This window comes from Neoarius graeffei, chromosome 19 (genome assembly GCF_027579695.1).
Source record: "Neoarius graeffei isolate fNeoGra1 chromosome 19, fNeoGra1.pri, whole genome shotgun sequence".
Lineage (NCBI taxonomy): Eukaryota > Metazoa > Chordata > Actinopteri > Siluriformes > Ariidae > Neoarius > Neoarius graeffei.
In genome coordinates, this window is record NC_083587.1 from 20,851,915 (window position 1) to 20,873,939 (window position 22,025).

The window sequence follows — 22,025 nt, forward strand, 5'->3', positions numbered from 1 at the left end:
TGGCGGCGGCAGCACCACGATGCATCAAATCACACAGATACAAATCAAGAGCTTCAGTTAATGTTCATCATGTTCAAACATCAGAATATCGTGATCTCAAAGTGTGACTTTCTTTCACTGTGGTATGGGTGTTGGTTTGAGCCAGATGGACTGGTTTGAGTATTTCAGAAGCTGCTGAAATTTTTCATACAACAGTCTCTAGAGTTTACACAGAATGGTACAAAAAAACACTGAGTTGAGTGAGCGATAGTTCTGTGGGTGGAAACAAACACCTTATTGATAAGAGAGGTCAGAGGAAAATGGTTCAAGCTTTTTTACCATAAAGGATATAGTAACTCATATAATCACTCTTTACAACCATGGTGAACAGAAAAGCATCTCAGCATGCAACAGAAAACAGAAGAACACATTGGGTTCCTGTCCCGCAGCCAAGAACAGGGCTCTTAGAACCAAGAACCAGTTCCTATTAATGCGTCTGGTGAAATGTATATCTTATATACACTCACCGCAGGTCCCAAGGATCTCTGCTACTTCATTTCAAGTTGTATTTTTTTCTTGGTAATGTATCTATAAACAGTTAATGAGAGTTGTATATGACAGAATGAAATTAAATAATGGTTAGAAGTTGTTCTTCCATTTTACACATCAATAAACGGGAACTGCAGTAACCACAGGTGAGTTAAAGTTGTAAGCGGCTGTGAACTGAAGAAACGTCGGACCACACATGCCATAGGATTATAAGACTGGCCCGAGAAATCGTTTAAGCCAATCGTTTGGATTTGTCGCTTTATATCGTCGTAGCTAATCTGCACATTCATCTGAACTCACTGAAGGCAAACTGATCAAGTATTGAATGAGCACTTGAGTCATTCCAGATGTTAAGTGATCTCTGTGAGAACGGATGAGTCAGTCAGCACAGCGCACAACAAGCTGTCGTTCAAAAAAAAACCCTAAAACCACATGCTGACATGGGGTGGCAGTGAGGATGTGTGGAAATTACATTTGATTTAAAACCAGGCTATGACCCAGCTCAGATTAGCAACAACACCAAGAAATAATGGGACAGCGAGGAAAAAAAACTACACGTTTTCAAACATGTTTATTCCAAATGCAGTAAATCAGCTTTGACATGTTTAGCGTCTGAAGTTCTTTTTTAATTTTGCACTGGAGCTCCGCAGATACGATACAAATGAATAGACATTTTTCCTTTTTTAAAAAAAAATAAAACAGAACAAGAATTAACCTATTTATTATGTTTGTGTGTGTGTGTGTGTGTGTGAGAGAGAGAGAGTGAAAATGTGATGGATGTGTGTGACAACAATCTGCAACATAAAATCAACCAAAAACTGTTCAAGGCATCTAGCAAATATTTTCCACATTCAGAAATTGAAAGAGACTGATTTCATTCATGTGTTTTTATGATAACGAAGGAACATCAATTAAACCACATTAAATGTTTACTCTTCTTCGTTTTGTCTTTGGTGTACACACAGAGTATACAAAATTTTTTGAACATGACCGTCACCCAAAATCTTTCCTATAGATGTTTGGACTAGCTTATTATTAATTATTATACACAGAGTTTCCAGCTTCCGGGTGCCATTTTGCGAGACATTCAGGCACAGTGATGTTTTATTTGTTCATCCTGTATTCAGAGAAAGGTAAAGCAAATCTGCGACTGCTTCTTTATTACTTCTACTGTTACTCGTTAGCAACAGTTCCATCGCAGCTTCAGTGCAAAACCAAAGAAGCGAACATCAGACACGAAACATTTTCCTAACAGTGTAAATGTGACATTCTTCTTTAAAACTGATTTCACTGGGTTAAAAGGAATCCAATAAAAGCTCACATTAATCTTCGTCTACGTCTCGATCTATACACTTTATTTCTTTTTCTTTAAAACAGAAAATTATTTCACAACAGGCCGTCTCAAGCAAACCCTCACACAAACCTGCCAAACACCTACAAAACTGTATCAAAAGTGCACCATAGTGTTATACATATTTTCAATGTTTCAATCTTTTTCACCTATATCAGTAATTCATATTATTATAATTTCATAATATTTATACAAATACCACTATGTACAAGGTAGAAATACATAAACCCACAAATAGCCCCATATGATCAGTTTATAGCCCCTCCCTTCTGCCGGGACACGCCCCTTATTTTCCCCATGCACAAGCCTTTGGTCAGAAACTCAGGCTTTAAAGAAAGGTTGCAGCATGTCAGGACTGTCAGGATCACAGAGCTGAGGACATTGAACACATTTCAGCCAGTGCGATTAAACATTCTCACGACGTACACACAACGCTGTAACTGCACCACATCCGGACTGCTGCGGGGTGGGGGATGCTGGGGTCAGGGGTTGGGGGAGGGGGGTCGGGGGTCAGTGCGATCTGATCCAGCCTGCTCAGGGTGGGACGCAGCAGGACTCGGAAACGCAGGCCGGCACGTTCCGCAGGGTTCCACGAGGGGGCTGCTGTGCTGAACAACCTCAGTCTCTGGATTGGTAGAACAGGATGTAGCCCGACTCGGAGTTTTTGGAGATTTCCGACGTAAGTCCGTAGAACTCCTCTATTGCCTGGGCGTCAATTTTCTATCGAGAAAACCAAGATTTCCGCAAAAACAAAACAACGTTTTAAAATTATGTATGACTTTAGCATGCTGGTCTGAATCACTGATCTTGTTGCTGTATTTAATTACCTCGACGATGTCATCATCAAAAAGTAGCCAGAAGTCGTGACTCTTAACGATAGCGATGTAGTGTCCGCGATTGGGCCCGCTGTCAAGATGAGAACAAAATGTATTTAACATCACACAGGACATTTTTGTGCCAACCTGGTCAAGACGATACACATAATGACTATTGAACAATGAAATCGACAATAATTAAATAATATTGGCTGGTGTTGAGTGGTCTATCATATATTCCATTCAGCTGCTTGTCTTCGACTCGTTCAATATCATGCTAGCTGAATGGAATATATCTGATATACCATGAAAAAAGCCAGCCAATATTATTATTATTATTACTATTATTATTATTATACATACATATTCCTTTCGGGTGCTCAACGCATCTTTCTCTTTCAAAATTCTCTCAAAATCTTCCATATTTAATGAAGCAAACATGGTGGCCATGCTTGTTTACAAACTGTCACAGTCGCTCGCTAGCGTGGAAGTTTTATGCCTCTGACGTGATGTCATGTCTTGACAACCATGCAATATCATAAACCAAAAAAGTCAGATTGAAATAAATGATTTTTTTTAAACAATCCCCTTTGTGTTTATACTAATACAATTAACCGTCTCAGGCTCAGTAAATAATAATAGCAACCTCAACTTCGTACTGTTATTCTTCACCGATATTCGCTTCACCTTTGACGAATAATTGTTAATTAATAAAATAAAGACAAAATGTTCAAAAGCACTCCTGAAGGAAAACAATCAATCAATCGATCAGCTACATAACAAGCAGAAAATGTTCGGCTTCATTCTCAGGTTTGGCAAACCAACCTCCCACAATGCACCACCACGGCGACGAGGTCATAAAGCCTTTCGGGATTGGTGGCGTCTCCGGATGTGTTGAAGAGGCGGAGCTCCAAAGGGAAGACCACGCGGTAGCTGAGTTTAGTGTAGCGCTGGAGCTGCTCCATGTATTTAAATCTCTTCAGATGCAGGGCTAAAATCATGGGCAGCTTCTTCACCCTCATCCTACGACACACCGTACACACTTACTGTAAGTGCATGTAGACTAAACGGCAGAGAGATAGTGTGTGTGTGTGTGTGTGTGTGTGTGTGGAGTGGAAAGAAATCTACCCAAGCGGTCAGACGTTAGACACGCTCTCTTTACCTTTTGTGTGCCTCCTGTTTACTCCTACATTCCTCACAGTAGTATTTATATTCACTACACAGGGTCTCTGTATTACTGAAGCCCCTGGAGAGAAAAAAAAAATAAACGTATTAAAACATGTTTCAGGCGTAAAGTGCAGGCTGAAGAGTCTGATTTTTCACATCTGATCAGAATTTGGTTTGTGAGAAAAAGTGACACACACACAGACACACCTGAGGCAGTGTGTGATTGACGTGTTCTGCTCAACGTCCACAGACAAATCCAAGAAATCCTCATCCTTGCTGCTTATCTACAAAATAAAAAGAGAACATTAAATGTTACATAGATACTAGTGCTGTCAAGCGATTAAAATATTTAATCGCGATTAATGTCGCGACAGTCATAGCTAACTCGCGATTAATCGCAATTTAATTGCACATTTTTGTCACATAAAAAAACATTGTAATTCTCTTATCAGCATAAAAAAGTGAATGGGCTTGCTTTGTACCAATGGTTTTTTTTTATTACAAAGCATAACACGTCTTGACACAGCCACTGCAAAGTAAAACCTAAGCCGAGCACCGGCGCGGGGCTAGCAAGAGAACCATGAGTGAAATGATCTACTGTTTGAGTTAGTCTACAACTTTAATCAGAGAGACAGGTTACACAGTGACGGTAGGCTTGACATGCTTGATTATAATATAAAGTACACTATTATATTAAGTTTAAGTTGTTCGTTGATAAATATTGCATTGAATCTGATCTTTACTGTTTCAGCTCACTTAACACATTTTGTACTTTTACACTTTCTGCCTGTTGATGCGTCGCGCTGTCCAATCAGAGGCGGCCAAATTTGCATATTACAGGAAGGATTTCTGGGATAGCACTGAGTTTACAGTTCAGAGGGATCTGGCTTCTTTAGATGCTGTCTTCTTAAAACTGAATAAATATTTAAAAAGAGCCAAATGAGCCAGTCTTTTGAACGGCTCTTTTCAAAGAACGGATCACAAAGATGCGGATCCCATCAAAGAGCCATAAATCCCATCTCTACTAGCGCGCCCTGCCCGCGCTGGTTCTTTGGGGGGGGCAGAGGACTCTGGCTGTGCGGGGCGTGGCATTACAGTCTAGCTGCTATCGGTTTGTCTCTGTTCCAAGTTCCTGGCAGTTTCAAAAGCTTATGAAAAACCTACATCATGTCACAGAGCGTTAATCTCGCGATAAAAATTATCGCCGTTAAAATTGAGTCAAGTTAACGCGTTAATAATGCGACATTTTTGACAGCACTAATAGATACATAATAATAATACATTGCTGATATCAGACTCATGAAGAGATCCAGCTTTAAAAGCCCACACAAACTGTGTGGTCATGCATTTCTCTGCTAATCCGGGTTGCCTTACCGTCTCGCAGGTGAGGCAGCGCGTCTCGTTGGTCAGCGTGCCCTGGAAGATCTCGTGTACCCACGTGCTGGACGGAGGAGCGCTGTTACTCTTCTGTGACTCGAGCGTGCCGTTGGCCAGTTTGCCGTTCTGCTTGTCCTGCTTCTTCTCCTCCTGCAGCAGGTCAGCTATAGTGTTCAGCAGGTAGTTGAGGAACTCGTGCGCATCCTGCTGCATGTAGTTATCAAAGAGCTCTGCAACCCGGAGTCAGCGTCGTTAAACAACGAATAGAATTCATGACAACAGCACACACATTCAAATTCACAAAACCACCCTGACTAGAATTTACCTTTAAAGTATCAGGAGAATCTTTACACTCCTTGTATTACACCTCGTTAAGGACTCGTGACTTGACTTGGACTTGAGCACTGATGACTCGGACTCGTACATTAACTGCATTCAGACTCATAAATTGGAGACAAGGACTCTGATTTTTTCTTAATTTTTTTTTGTAACATGCCATAATAATTTGGCATAAAATATTTATATCTACATTAATTTTTATACTAATTTCGTGCAAGAGAAGCACATTCACCTGTTCATACATCATGTTCAGGAACAAACTAACGTTAATGGCGCTAAAATGCCTGGAGAGAACGCCCCTACGATGCCTCTGTTCCATATGTAGAAGAACTATCGAGGAGACGACGGGGACAACCTCGAACTTCAATCGTCATTTGGCAAGACTCCACCCAGAGAAGGAAGTGACATGCTATGTTCATTGCTCTGTTGATAGCGGGGCTTGTGTCGGACTTGACTCGAAATTTTCTTTAATGGCTTGGACTTGACTCGGACTTGAACACTGGGGACTCGAGACTGGACCCGGACTCGAGGTTTAGTGACTCGAGTACAACACTGGGGACTCGAGACTGGACCCGGACTCGAGGTTTAGTGACTCGACCACGACACTAGGGACTCGAGACTGGACCCGGACTTGAGATTTAGTGACTCAACTACGACACTGGGGACTGGAGACTGGACCCGGATTCGAGGTTTAGTGACTCGACTACGACACTGGGGACTCGAGACTGGACTCGAGGTTTAGTGACTCGACTACGACACTGGGGACTCGAGACTGGACTCGAGGTTTAGTGACTCGACTACGACACTGGGGACTTGAGACTGGACCTGGACTCGAGGTTTAGTGACTCGACTAAGACACTGGGGACTCGAGACTGGACTCGGACTCGAGGTTTAGTGACTCGACTAAGACACTGTGGACTCGAGACTGGACTCGGACTCGAGGTTTAGTGACTCGACTACGACACTGGGGACTTGAGACTGGACCTGGACTCAAGGTTTAGTGACTCAACTACGACACTGGGGACTCGAGACTGGACTCAGACTCGAGGTTTCATGACTCGACTACTACACTGCTCGGTTCCCTCACCATTCTCTTTGCGCAGCCGTGTGATGAATTTCTTCGGAGGGATGACGCCCACTTTCCTCTTCTGGTTGGCAATGCTGTGGAACAGATCAGCCAGGCAGGTAAGGAGGTTCTCTTTGCGCCGGGGCTGACTCCTGTAGGCCAGGATCTTCTCCCGAAACGGCCGGCAGAAGTACAGAGCCTGGAGCACAGAGTTACAGTAGCAGGTGTTCCCGAACTGCGAGGTGAAAACAAAACGCGAGTGAACACACCATGATCGAACACTGCAATGAAGAGACAGGAGTAAACGTCTGTGTGCTTACGTTAACCAGTCCGAAGTAGTGCTCATTGACAGGGAACTGCTCCGAGCCAATTTCTTTCTCCAAAGCGGAGGCATTGGCGCCCTGCAACATAACCACACACACACACAGAACATGATGAGTTCAGAGTTTTCAGCAGTAAAATATAAAACTATATCCACATCAGAAACTTGATGGTATTTTATTTTGATTCAGATTAACCCTAATTAAAAGTGGTTCAATACTTTATCAGAAAATCCAATTTTTTTTTTTGCGCCATCAGACTCAAGTCACCATGTGTGCTGTGACATCACACGGTGTATTAGATTGACACGCTGTCAAAATGCATCAGACACAAACACACTCGCACAAAAAAAAAAAAAGCTCGTCTCTGCCTTTGGCTCAAAATAGAATCCGCTTGAAAAATAATCGCATTTCAGGACACTGTGTAAAAAATGTGACTAAAACATTCAGCGATACAGGCTTTATTTACTACTCGGTTAATAAATGACTGACATTACTCGGTGTAAAAAGTGATGTCGCTCCAGATCACTGATTAAAGCTGGAATGAATCTGATCTTTACTTCTTACAGCCAGAGTACAATAAACAGAAATCTGATTAGGTTTTGTGTGTGTAAATGTGTTGACATAAATTATGGCTAAATCCGGATTATTTTGTACATGCACACACAATCAATATGGTCATTTATAAGGGGATAAGAATGATAGATAAGTGGATTCGTTCTTAAATAGACAGATCTGTAACCCTGGGATGACCTACAATATGTAAAATTGGCTTTCACTGCAGGAACAAGCCTCAACGGCAGGCATTGCCTAGTAAATGCCTGATTTGCCCAACCAAGACGTTTGGGCAGAAATATTTTAGTGAGTTAGGCTTGTTCAGGCACACCTATGGTTGGCTTCTTTAAGCACAAAAATAATTTTCGAGCGAATACATTAGAAAACAAACAAACAAATAATTTAAAAAAAAAACATTAACCAGCATCCTCGCTTCCCTGTGATCACCGTTTTGTTTTTTTCTTCCTGATTTGTAACGGTGATTCTGATTGGCTCGCGTGTGCATTTGTGCTGTTCATCACTACGAGTGGTCGCTGGTGCCCTCTACGTTTTTCCGGGTTGACTTCAGGACACATATACATATATACATACATACATACATTATATATATATATATATATATATATATATATATATATATATATATGTGTGTGTGTGTGTGTGTGTGTGTGTGTGTGTGTGTGTGTAAAAAAGCTAGTGGTAAGTACAACCCCGATTCCAAAAAAGTTGGGACAAAGTACAACTTGTAAATAAAAACAGAATGCAATAATTTACAAATCTCAAAAACTGATATTGTATTCACAGTAGAACAGAGACAACATATCAAATGTCGAAAGTGAGACATTTTGAAATTTCATGCCAAATATTGGCTCATTTGAAATTTCATGACAGCAACACATCTCAAAAAAGTTGGGACAGGGGCAATAAGAGGCTGGAAAAGTTAAAGGTACAAAAAAGGAACAGCTGGAGGACCAAATTGCAACTCATTAGGTCAATTGGCAATAGGTCATTAACATGACTGGGTATAAAAAGAGCATCTTGGAGTGGCAGCGGCTCTCAGAAGTAAAGATGGGAAGAGGATCACCAATCCCCCTAATTCTGCGTCGACAAATAGTGGACCAATATCAGAAAGGAGTTCGACAGTGTAAAATTGTGCAGAGTTTGAACATATCATCATCATCTACAGTGCATAATATCATCAAAAGATTCAGAGAATCTGGAAGAATCTCTGTGCGTAAGGGTCAAGGCCGGAAAACCATACTGGGTGCCTGTGATCTTCGGGCCCTTAGACAGCACTGCATCACATACAGGCATGCTTCTGTATTGGAAATCACAAAATGGGCTCAGGAATATTTCCAGAGAACATCATCTGTGAACACAATTCACCGTGCCATCCGCCGTTGCCAGCTAAAACTCTATAGTTCAAAGAAGAAGCCGTATCTAAACATGATCCAGAAGCGCAGACGTCTTCTCTGGGCCAAGGCTCATTTAAAATGGACTGTGACAAAGTGGAAAACTGTTCTGTGGTCAGACGAATCAAAATTTGAAGTTCTTTATGGAAATCAGGGACGCCGTGTCATTCGGACTAAAGAGGAGAAGGACGACCCAAGTCGTTATCAGCGCTCAGTTCAGAAGCCTGCATCTCTGATGGTATGGGGTTGCATTAGTGCGTGTGGCATGGGCAGCTTACACATCTGGAAAGACACCATCAATGCTGAAAGGTATATCCAGGTTCTAGAGCAACATATGCTCCCATCCAGACGACGTCTCTTTCAGGGAAGACCTTGCATTTTCCAACATGACAATGCCAAACCACATACTGCATCAATTACAGCATCATGGCTGCGTAGAAGAAGGGTCCGGGTACTGAACTGGGCAGCCTGCAGTCCAGGGGCCTCATTTATAAACGATGCGTACGCACAAAAGAATGCGTACGCCACATTGTACGCAAGCTTCGGTATTTATAAAAAGTGAACTTGACGGTAAAATGTGCGCACCTCCACGCAAGCTCTGACCCATGTGTACGCACACAAAAAAGTGAAACGCGGAAAATGCAACCTCAGGAGGAAACGGGGAGAACGACCCGAAATTGGTTCAATAATCGAAGTTTAACACAAACATAACATCGCGCATCAAAGACGTGACTGACTTAACATTTATAATCCTTAATTTTGTGCACTTGTCTGGGTGCGGGTGATTAATGCGTAAATCCTGAAAGTATTTGTAACCATTCTTAGACCATTTCTAAATATTCAACCCTTTACTCATTCAGTTATGTTGTAGGTGACAGTGGGTATCCGCTGAAACGGTGGCTCCTCACGCCATTTATGAATCCCCAAACGCCTGAGAAGACCACTTACAACCTGCACCACAGGCAGGCGCGCGCTGTTGTGGAGCGCACCATCGGGCTCCTGAAGGGCAAATGGTGTTGTCTAGATGCCATGGGGGGAGCGCTATGGTTACAGACCCGAAAAGGTCTGTAGGATTGTTAGGGCCTGTGCTGTGCTGCTGCACAATGTGGCACAACTACAAAATGTGCCTTTGCAAGCTGAAGAGGTCAACCTTGATCTCGACCCCGATCCCTATCCCCAGGCATTCCACCCAAACGCAGGAGCTGTGCGCCAGCGCGAGGAGGTGATGCGCTGCTTGTAAATAATTAGGTATGGAAACAAATGATTACTTTCAGAAATTCTTTAATGCTGGCATTTAATGCAGACAACTCATTTTTTATTTCTTTTAAGTCCTGGGCGACCTCGCGGACGGCATCCACATGTTCCCGCTGCACCTGCAGCACTGCATCTGTTAGGACACGGGCGCTGGTGGCTGGTTTCGGCATGGATGCACGTGCACCGGAGGCCGTGGACGTCCTTGGGACCTCCGCTGCCACAGCCGACACACTGCTGGCCTCACTGGCACACCCAGCAACTGCGAGGGAATTTTTTTTGTTAATAAAATACTTTTTCTGGATGAAGACTTAATTTCACACCCATTTCAAACTAGGGGGCACACGTGCAATGTGAGGTGGTTCCTTGATACACAACCAAAAAAAAATTACATACCCGAGTCCTCGGCTGGTTCATGTGGCCCAGCATCGGTGTCACCCTCCTCCTCACGCACAACTCCACTCAGGAGGGTTTCCCCTATAATGCCAGCCAGTTTTTGATCCAGTGGGGTGAGCTCCAGCTCCCCCTTCCCCCCGCCTGTTGCACGGACGCTTTGGCGGTGTGCCGTGATCCTCTTCTTGGCGTCCACCTTTATGTCGGACCATTTTTTTTTTTTTTTACCTCTGCCATAGTACGGCCTTGTGAAGCTACAGAATTGACTGCATCAGCCACATGCTGCCATTCACACGTTTTTTTTCGCATTTGTAACTCCCGTATTATGGCCTCCAAACAAAACAGCTCGACGCTGCTCCACTTCATCTACTAGCACTTCAACTTCACAGTCGGTGAAGTTGCGCTTCTTTGTCTTTCCTTCTGTTTAGGGCATGTTGTCCACAGATATCAATATTCATTAAGGGCGTTTCAATGAATATTTATAGGCAATTGTGGGTGTGTCTTGAGGTACGCACAGGTGCCGCAAACTTGGAGTGGATTGTGATTTATAAAGGGAAATTGGCGTGGAACGTGCGTGCGCACGGTTTTATAAATCAGAATATTTCTGTGCACATTCTGAGTTTCATGCGCACGCCATCTTCTGGCGTAAATCCTGCGCAAAGTTTTATAAATGAGGCCCCAGATCTTGGCGCATCATAAAACGGAAGATACGACAAAAAAGACCTAAGACAGTTGAGCAACTAGAATCCTACATTAGACAAGAATGGGTTAACATTCCTATCCCTAAACTTGAGCAACTTGTCTCCTCAGTCCCCAGACGTTTACAGACTGTTGTAAAGAGAAAAGGGGATGTCTCACAGTGGTAAACATGGCCTTGTCCCAACTTTTTTGAGATGTGTTGTTGTCATGAAATTTAAAATCACCTAATTTTTCTCTTTAAATTATATATTTTCTCAGTTTAAACATTCGATATGTCATCTATGTTCTATTCTGAATAAAATATGGAATTTTGAAACTTCCACATCATTGCACTCCGTTTTTAATTTACAATTTGTACTTTGTCCCAACTTTTTTGGAACCGGGGTTGTACATTCACTGAATGGAAAAACATGCTTTTGTGTCTCAAATAGTAAACTACACTATATTGTTTAATTTCCTCCTTAATGCAATGGCAAACTGAATGATAAGACAGTCCTGCAGTACAGACTCCTGTTTCATAATGTTTTTAGTTTTATAATTCATCTTTTCAATATTGCTCGTCATTGTTATTGGCAAAACAAAGTGTGTTTTGTGTCCTAAGCTCTATATAAAAAGGCGTATTATGTACGAGTACCGTATGCAAGTCTTACATATATGATACGGATTTATGTTTCATGTTGTCAGGGCATGTCTTGTTCTTCTGTTGCATAAATAAATGTTAAAAAAACATGCACTTTTTTCTAAATAACTCAATTATACCCCTAGAAAACATATCAGTATTGCCTTGAACCGTGTACTTGAAAACTTGCCGAAATCCTGCAAAATTTTAGGGCAAAAGGAAATTCAAGGGGGAAAAATTTTTTGAGGCCATTTGCCCTGCAGGGCAAAAGGTGTCAAAAGTTAACGTTGAGGCCTGAGGAACACGTGCGAAAGGAAGAAACCTAAAGGAAGAAGCAGAGTTTCTGAGTAGGAGTTAATCTCAGATAAAAGCACCTGTCTGTATGTATACAGATATTTTGAAAGCATTGTTCTGACTGAATGTTTTCAAAAATATGCAGCACCATCGACGTGAAAACACACAAAAACATTTAAAAACGTTCGCGTGAGAACATCAGTGCAGGAAGTCAGAGGAACCAGTATGGGATCTCAAACACCTCAAGAATAACAGTAAGTGTGTGTATATGGAGCGTTACAGTGGAAAAACACCAACATGTGTGTGGAGTGATGACAAACTAGCAAGCAGGCAGAGCATTTTCCCAAAACAAGACTTTTTCCATTCATATGAAAACAGTGACAATGTTTTTTTTTTTTTACATTTTCCGAAAAGTCCACTTTTGTATGGACGAGATGTTTTATAAACATGTGAGTGAGTGAGTGAGTGAGTGAGTGAGTGAGTGAGTGAACATGTGGACGTGGTCTCAGGTGAAGCACTGTGAAGAACCGAACTCCTCATATCCCTCAGATGGAAAGAAGAGAAAATCCGAATCCGAGCATCATTTGTTCTTTGGTTTGGTTGTCAACAAAACCCAAAAACAAAAAATGAGCACAGAAAGCCACTGATTGACAAATGGTGGGTCTGAAAACATTCTCAACATCCAAAAACTTGCACACAGTAAAACAAACTTTTCCTAAGTATGTGTACAAATCACAAAAATCACTTGCGTATGGAGACCACAAAGCCAGCGCTCTCTCAGTCAATGGAGCACTTGCATGTGACGTCACAGCCGATCCAGATTGTGACAGACGCCATCTTGTCGGTCAAACGCCATATTCCACCTTCTACTTCTGGTTCTACTTCTGCTTTTACTTCTACCTTTTCTTCTGGAAAACCCTACTATATACAATTCTACTACAACGGCTGCGGCTACAAGCTCTCCCTACCTGTGCACGTGTTTTATGTTTTTTGTGTGTATTTTTGCGTGTTGTTCGTCTGTACCGGACTTAAATATCCACTACAACCGTATGGACTTACTGGACATTGGTTTCCAGCAGAAAATGACGGTTTGTAGCGATTTCCATCGCACGCACAACATTCCGGACGAGATAGCGAGACCAACGGGGTCTCCGTGGATTGTTATCGGAAGCAAAGCGAAGGAGGCGTCGCCGGGAGCGGAAGCAAAACCGAGGCTGCAGGCAGAGCCGGCCTGTTGACTAAGCTCAGAAAACAGCCACTCAAACCTCCACTGCCAAGCCTCTACCTCTCCAACGCCAGATCCATGTAAACAAGACGGACGATTTGGAATTACAGCTGGAATTACCTTATTCTATTCTATTCTCGGCTGGTCAGTGCTATACTCAATACTTAAGTGACTTACCCATCCAATGAGGATTCTTGTTTACAAGATGCCACATCTGAGTCACTGACAAATCCTGAATTTCTGTAAAGATAACTGTCCAGAGATTTAGAAGCATGCAGTGCTTCACCACTGAACAGCGAGGGAAAGTTAATGAGGTAATTATACGCGTCCGGGTATTCCGCTGGCAGTTCAAAATCCGGTCGTGAAAACTCCGTCCGGAAAGCCATAAGGGTCACAAATCTGTAGATCGTTTATTTTAGACATATATCTAGTTATCTGTTCATTAGAAAAATGAGCCGTGTAGTCCGTCGGTTGAAATTGATCCATTCTGTACACGAGTGCAGCAGTATTCAGCTGTGTTTTTGACCGACAAGATGGCAGTTGTGTACTTTCCGGTCACGTGACTGCAAGATCTCTATTGAGGTTTTTCACCCATGTGACCAAATCATGTGATGCATCGTTAGGCTGCCATTTTGGACGTCACGGCTCGAATCAGTTTGAATGCGAGGAAGGCGACAAACGAAAATCATAAAAGAAAAAGGAGCGAGATGCAGAAAACACCTTCACTATCCAGCGACGTAGGGCATTTACAGGGCGAGCAGAGGGAGAGGTATTTGCAAAAATTGAGGTTAGCAGGCTTAGAGAACGACGTTTACCTGCTTCCACCAGGATTGTTCACTGACGTACGGAAGTACACGAAGCCCTCGTCTTTACCTGACTTCGGCCCACATGATCTGTATACCTATGTCGTTAAACACCAGGCTGGGTAACATGCCTACATCAGTGGGTCGTCCCTGGAGCCGGTGGTTGCCATCTTATTACAGCTAAGGTTTGTTCACATTTTCATTTACTTTCGGTCCTCAGGATAAACAAAATGTTATTAAAATGTCATTGAAATAACTTCTTAGTCTGTTGAGACATGGCCCGTTATAAATTTGCTGTTACCAGGCAATGACCAAGAACTGTATTATTAGGGTCGGTGTCTGTGTTGTAGCAGTGTACTAGCAGCTAGCTGTTAGCACTAGCTAATGTCAACAACATAGTAGCTAGTGTGTTACTGTAGCAATGTTTACGTTCAGTCATTTGGATGACTGTTAAAACCTTTCAGTCTCAAGTTTTTCCTTTACTGTATTTACTAGTTTACTGTAATTATGATCTGGCAGCTATTTACACCGGATCCAGTGTAAATAGCTGCCGGAGCGCGCTCCGGCTTGCTCCCCCTCAAATTAAGCAGCGCGCTCCGGCTTGCTCCCGGAGCACTCCGGGAGCAAGCCGGAGCGCGCTGCTTAATTTGAGGGGGAGCAAGCCGGAGCGCGCTGCTTAATTTGAGGGGGAGCAAGCCGGAGCGTGCTCCGGAACCTCGGCCGGAGCACTCCAGGAGCAAGCCGGAGCGCGCTGCTTAATTTGAGGGGGAGCAAGCCGGAGCGCGCTCCGGAACCTCGGCCGGAGCACTCCGGGAGCAAGCCGGAGCGTGCTGCTTAATTTGAGGGGGAGCAAGCCGGAGCGCGCTCCGGCAGCTATTTACACTGGATCCGGTGTAAATAGCTGCCGGATCATAATTACAGTAAACTAGTAAATACAGTAAAGGAAAAACTTGAGACTGAAAGGTTTTAACAGTCATCCAAATGACTGAACGTAAACATTGCTACAGTAACATACTAGCTACTATGTTGTTGACATTAGCTAGCTTGGCCTTCAAAATGGCGGACACCGGGGCGTCACGTGACCCTGTGACATCAGGTGAAATACCTCAATAATCAGCTTATTTTCTTGATTTGTTTGTTGGACCAAATCTCCATGACACATGGCATTTCTGCAGCACTACAGCTCTGCTTTGGCAAAATTTAGCAACTCGCATGTCATTCAAATGGACTAAACTGAGCGAAACAAACCAACAGAAACCAGCTTTCCGTTTCAGATGACTAGTCATATCTTTTAAAAGCTGCTCCACTTCTTCTTTTTCATCTTTTTTTGGTCGACGCTGCACTTTTCTAACTTTAACCCTCATCTTTTTTTTTTCTGCATGCAGGTCAGATCGGGCGTCCAGACTCGTGTCAGATATACGATGCATTAACGAAAAGAGCTCGGGAAAAGAAATCGGAAAGAAAAAATTAGCACTACATCAGAAATATCAAGGTTCAGACCATTTTTGTTTTTCTTCACCAGGTTACCTTCTAATTAAATTCCCCATGACGTGGCTGGAGAGCACTGACTGGATTCTTTATGGTGGGGTTTTAAATCAGGGATTCAGAGTATTTGACTGATTTACAAAACATCCAGAAGCATTCGAGATACACCACACCACACCGGATCTGAAAATAGCTTTAGGAACTACAGCATCTAAATGAGCTCGTCTAAATGGGGTGTGTGTGTGTCTCTGATGCAGCTGAATGATTGGCTTCTCGCTAAAGAAATATCTTTATTTGCATATCTCGGCACAGAAACAGTGTGAGATCAAACCTTAACTCAGCACGGTGTTCCTGATGTTTGTTAAAGCATGACAAGTTGGTAAAACACTTTTCCAGAAAGTAACTCTCTACCTTGTTCAAAACGAATCCATGTTCTCAACCAAGGAGCGGATGGAAATGTTGTACTGAATGAGAAGACGCAGAACCACAAACACACCTATGATCTACGTTTACTGCAAATGAGCTACTCCTGTAGAGCAAGACACAGCTGCAGGAGTGGGGCATAAACATTCCAGACGCCATTTAATTGAACGAACACAAGACAAGCACAGGATGAGCCACCACAAAAAAAATTAATCATGTACTCTTACATCTATTTTTGTAAAATTTGTCTCGATATACTCCCACACTGATGCCCATAACGTTTTTGCCGGGATCAGACGTGATATTTTCGTCTTTCGTGATATCATGATGTCACGATCATATCACAGTGCCATAAATTCTTGCCGTGTCTTGATTGGGAGACTAGCAACACGATAAGTTTGATTTTGACCAATCGTATGTTTATATCTTTGGGTGTCATTGGGGAGGAGGAGGGTCAGGAAATTGTCAATCATGGCTATAGAAAGAATGTCAAGGAACATGCTATAGGAGTCAAACTAGGTGAGTAAATAAAAAATCTGACATGCTAGATTTTTCATTAGGGTATCGTGGGGCATCCCAGATGTCATAATCGCTGGTCTCGGGTTTTGTCACACTACAAGGCTGTTTGTCATCCCTGACGTTAATATTCGGGCCTGGAACTGGACAAAATCGTGCCAAAACCGGGCTGAATTCATATACACTCACCGGCCACTTTAACAGGAACTCGTTCTTGATTCTAAGGTTCCTGTTCTTGGCTGCAGGAGTGGAACCCAATGTGGTCTTCTCCTTTTCTGCTCACCACGGATATAAAGAGTTGCTATGAGTTACTATATCCTTCCTGGCAGCTCAAACCAATCTGGCCATTTTCCTCTGACCTCTCTTAATGTGTTATGTATTAGTCACAGGGCTTTGAACCGGTTCAAGGAACGAAAACGAAAACCGGGAACTTTTTCTATTTCACATGGAACAGAAATGAAACCAGAAACTTTATTATTTTTTATGTTCCGGAACAGAAACACTTATTAAAAATAATGGTAACCGGTTAATACCGGTTTTTATTTCGTTCCTCAAAGTTTCCATAGCCTACAAATAAAAAAGTCAGTCATTCTTCTCCTGCACAAGTTTCTATGACCCGCTGGGGTTCACTTCCTGTGTGACGTTCGCTGACTGAATGGAGAGAGCGGGAGGGTGGACTACTATCACGTCTCCACGTGATAATAAGTGAGTAAGTGCATTACTGAGTGTCTGAGCAAAGAAGAGCCTGAACGTTGCAACCTCCCTGTTGGCTGTTTGTAAAAATGTATCAATTGTTGCCCTTCCCACGGGAATCATCGCGGGCTCGAGAGACGAGACCTGACGAGTTAGTTCGTTGGTAGCAGAACAAAATGTCTGGACACAAATCAGGTTTTCAGAAAAGGAAAGAAAATAAATGGAGGGTCGAAAATACAAAAAAGGAGGCAGAAAATGCAAAACGAGTTAAGGTAGGACAAATGGTTACGTTTCTGAGGCAGCCCGCCGTGGCTGCCTGCAGGCTTATTTATTATAGCCCATTTAGTTAAAATAGTTGATCTAAAATGTTTATAGTTATAGTTATGTGATGGTTGTCCTGATTTAGACTGTTTTTTTTTTTTTTTTTTTTTGGGGGGGGGGGGGGGGGGGGGGGGGGTGTTGCGCGATGTTGCACCCAGGTCCAGATTAGGGCAGAACCGGCCCTGGCTACATTTCAGGTGTAGTTTGTTTTATGTATGTATGTACTTGCATAGATGTGTACTTGGTCTTCCAATATGGCGCCTAACAAAATCTCGCGGCGCGGTGACGTCATGCGGTAGCCCTCTATAGACCCCTTTCACATGACGTCACCGCGCCGCGAGATTTTGTTAGGCACCATATTGGAAGACCAAGTACATGCACTCACAATATAAAACAAAGTACGAGCGAGAGTAAAGTGACACGATGGATGATAATTCTGGTTATGTGAGTACATTACCAGCTGCAGAAAGGGCACGGTATGTGGAGAAACTGGCTGTGATTGATGGGTTTGTTGTTTACACCCAGTGCCTACACTCAGTGTTCGAACTATGCTGATATTTTCGGGGGGTCCCTTTTTTTCCCTTGGGGGGGGGCAGTGGAGATTTGAGTGGCTGTTTTCTGAGCTTAGTCTACAGGCCGGCTCTGCAGCCTCGGTTTTGCTTCCGCTCCCGGCGCCGCCTCCTTCGCTTTGCTTCCAATAGCAATCCACGGAGACCCCGCTGGTCTCGCTATCTCGTCCGGAATGTTGTGCATGCGATGGAAATCGCTACAAACCGTCATTTTCTGCTGGAAACCAATGTCCAGTAAGTCCGTACGGTTGTAGTGGATATTGAAGTCCGGTACAGACGAACAACACGCAAAAATACACACAAAAAACATAAAAAACGTGCACAGGTAGGGAGAGCTTGTAGCCGCAGCCATTGTAGTAGAATTGTATATAGTAGGGTTTTCCAGAAGAAAAGGTAGAAGTAAAAGCAGAAGTAGAACCAGAAGGCGGAAATATGGCGTTTGACCGACAAGATGGCATCTGTCACAATCTGGATCAGCTGTGACGTCACATGCAAGTGCTCCATAGGGCCTGACTAGCCTTTGGTAACACACTAAATAAATTATCTTTCATTTTTGGCACTTTTTCTGTTTGTGTAGATGGGAAGACATACTGAGAATCCAAATCGCCAACATTTGAAATAATAATTGTTTTGAATTATTTCTTGTCTTATTTAATGAAGGTTGTAATAGAATTAGCCTACATTTGGCTTAAGCCGGATGAGACAGAGACATAATTTTATAGCCATTTGTTAAACAGCTGACAGGGAACGTAATTAACCATTCCGGGAACGAAATTTTTTTGTTCTAACCGGTTCGGGAACGTCTATTTAATGGTGGAACCCAAAACCGGAAACGTTAAAATTCCGTTTCTGTTCGGAACGAACCAATAGGAAAAAAATTCTGGTTCAAAGCCCTGATTAGTCATGACAGTTTTACAACCTTATGAAAGCTCTAGCCAAAGCGCAAGTCATTTTTGTTGGAAGATTTTTGGAAGGAACTTCCTGTTGAATGAGAATGATGACCATGCCCCCTTACACTCACTGGCCACTTTAATAGGAACTTGTTCTTGATTCGAAGATTCCTGTTCTTGGCTGCAGGAGTGGAACCCAATGTGTTCTTCTGTTTTCTGTTGCATGCTGAGATGCTTTTCTGCTCACCACGGTTGCTATGAGTTACTATATCCTTCCTGGCAGCTCGAACCAATCTGGCCATTTTCCTCTGATCTCTCTTATCACCAAGATGTTTGTTTCCACCCACAGAACGGTCGCTCACTCAGTGTTTTTTGCACCATTCTGTGTAAACTCTAGAGACTGTTGTGTGTGTGAAAGCCCCAGGAAGGAGATCAGCAGTTTCTGAAATACTCAAACCAGTCCACCTGGCTCATGCCACAGTGAAAGAAAGTCACACTTTGAAATCACAATTTTTCCCGTTCTGATGTTTGAAGTGAACATAAACTGAAGCTCTTGATTTGATGCATCGTGCTGCTGTCAAGGGATCGGCTGATTACAGAACTGCATCGAACAGCAGGTGGATGTTCCTAATAAAGTGGCCAGTGAGTGTACTCTGATCCCAGCAGACTAAGGTGGGGTTTACATTAGACCGTATCAGCGGATCATCAGATTAACGTTTTTAAAACGATTAGTGTGCACACAGCAACACCAATACACGATTCGCGTGCACACAGCAACACCAAAACACGATTCGCGTGCACACAGCAACGCCAATACACGGATACGCTCGGCTCCGCAGGCATCCTGCGCTCCAAATCACTCCGCCCTGAACAGCGAGTGCCCTCTGGAGGGTGCGCACTCCAGCCCTGCGCAGCTCACAGAGCGCGCGAGTGAAGCGCACGAGCAGTGATTCGGGACTGAGCCGCTGTGTGTGTGATCCCAGCGCATATCACTTACCACTCGCAAGTGGAAGGATGGCAAGCCTAAAGACAATCATAACTACACAATGGGCAGTATTTGCATCAGTATTTTCATACTTTTATACTCTTTAATGAAAGGTGATACAAGGCGGAAGTCCGCGCCGTTTTTCAGCAGTCGCGTCACATGACCAACGCCAGCGAATCAGGAAGGTGGATGTCACAGTGACGTTGTCCAATGACGACGCCAGCTAGAGCTCAGCACAGCGTATCCGCGTATTCTCAATGTTTACACAGCACCGGACCAGACACGATCTGGATTGAATACGTGGACCCTGGCGGATTCCCGTTTCCAGGCGTTTTAATGTAAATGGACAGTGCATCCGCGAAGAAAACGAGACAGATACGGTCTAATGTAAACTTGGCCTAAAGGACCGGGGCGAAACGGTCCAAAAGACTAATTTTCATTCCAGGAGCGCTTTAAACACTTCAATAAATGAAGTCACAATTAACTTTTCCTCCAAACAGAGACTATAATAATGTACAACTCAGGTGTGTGTTAGGAGGGGAATAAAGTAGCTAATTAATTCTCTCTCTCTCACACACACACTGCTGCTTCGATAACCAGCCAGTTTTTCTCTTTACAATGCATTAATGTCAATGAGTCCAGCTTAAGGAAGTGTCAACAATAAAGAAATGGTACGGTCCATTGTAGGGGTGTTCAAAAATCGTGATTTACGAGTTTTTCTAACACGGGTGTGGAAACACCTTTTTATGTTTATCGTAAAACATTTGTCCATATAAATAACAAGCACGAGGTATGAAAACTTTTGTTTTTACTTTGTTCTGAGGAATAAAGTCTTCAATAAGGGCGTCAGTTCCCCCTAAAAAAGCCAAGTGTGTGTTTCGATGGTGTCACCTACACTGCAAGCATCTTACACTATTACATATGCATTACGATCATATTATTATTATTATTATTATTATGAACAGACTCCCAGAACAAAAACTTCACATCGTAGTAGTACAGGGTATATAATGAAGGGATTTAGTTCATATCCAGTGACCTTCCTGTGTGATTTTAAGTCATGAAAAGATTTACTTTGAACAGAAGCAGGAGACTGATTACCGCCATGAGTTTTCATTAGTGTTATTTACAGTTACAGTACATTTCAGGGTTTAAAAAACAAAACAAACAAACAAACCACCAGACCTACATCCATATAAATATATTCAACATAATCAGTGTATTGTTTTAAACCAGGAGCTGTAAAGTCGCTGTTTGTTCATGTTGTCATTGCTGGTTGTGAATGCTTCATGCTAAGCTACAAGCTGCAGCTTTAGCAGCCCATAGCACAAAACCACAGAGCTCCACTTTGCGGTTAGGGTTAAAACAAAATCACAATTGTATAAAATCACACCAAAAAGCCAATAAAACGCGATCTGTGCCTCAGTTTACTATAACATCTTGTTATCAGGCCTACGGAAACATCCATACTTGGCGCACAGAGGGGAAAAAAAATAGCTCGCAACTGCAAGCAAGCAAAAAATCCTGGAAGCTAAAAACAGCTAATCGCTCAGACTTTATACAGAACATTCAGGGGACAGCCAAAGGTGCTGGGCAGGTCATGCTAGAAACCAGATATTTATATTAAATAAATTCGCTTACCATGGTACAAAAAGAGGCAAATTTGGAAACTGTCATTAGGATTTCCATTCGGCCAGCGCCATCTTCCACCCAATCACCGCGCGGAGGCGAAAACGAGTCCCCAGTCAGGACCGATAGCAAAGCCTAACCGCAGGCTGTGTCCTAAAAACACTCTCGATCAACATATAGGGCTCTACATAGGACGCGGAAGTGCATCACAAACCACGCACGTAGTGCACTCATATACACAGAGCCTGGATTGTCATTTGAAATTCAGCCATTATGGACAAGCCACTGGGTCTTAGTGCT

The 22,025-nt window shown here is 42.9% G+C and overlaps 1 protein-coding gene across 1 annotated transcript; it reads right to left on the minus strand.

Moving 5' to 3' along the window:
- Nucleotides 1-1,080: 1,080 nt before the first annotated feature.
- Nucleotides 1,081-21,849, minus strand: usp12a (ubiquitin specific peptidase 12a). Its single transcript, XM_060899844.1, has 9 exons — nucleotides 21,738-21,849; nucleotides 6,964-7,044; nucleotides 6,665-6,878; nucleotides 5,236-5,468; nucleotides 4,069-4,145; nucleotides 3,857-3,940; nucleotides 3,520-3,717; nucleotides 2,707-2,785; nucleotides 1,081-2,599 (listed from the first exon to the last, which is right to left on the minus strand). Exons 1-9 carry the CDS (start codon nucleotides 21,783-21,785, stop codon nucleotides 2,498-2,500), a joined length of 1,116 nt encoding a protein of 371 aa, XP_060755827.1. The 5' UTR covers nucleotides 21,786-21,849; the 3' UTR covers nucleotides 1,081-2,497.
- Nucleotides 21,850-22,025: the final 176 nt, after the last annotated feature.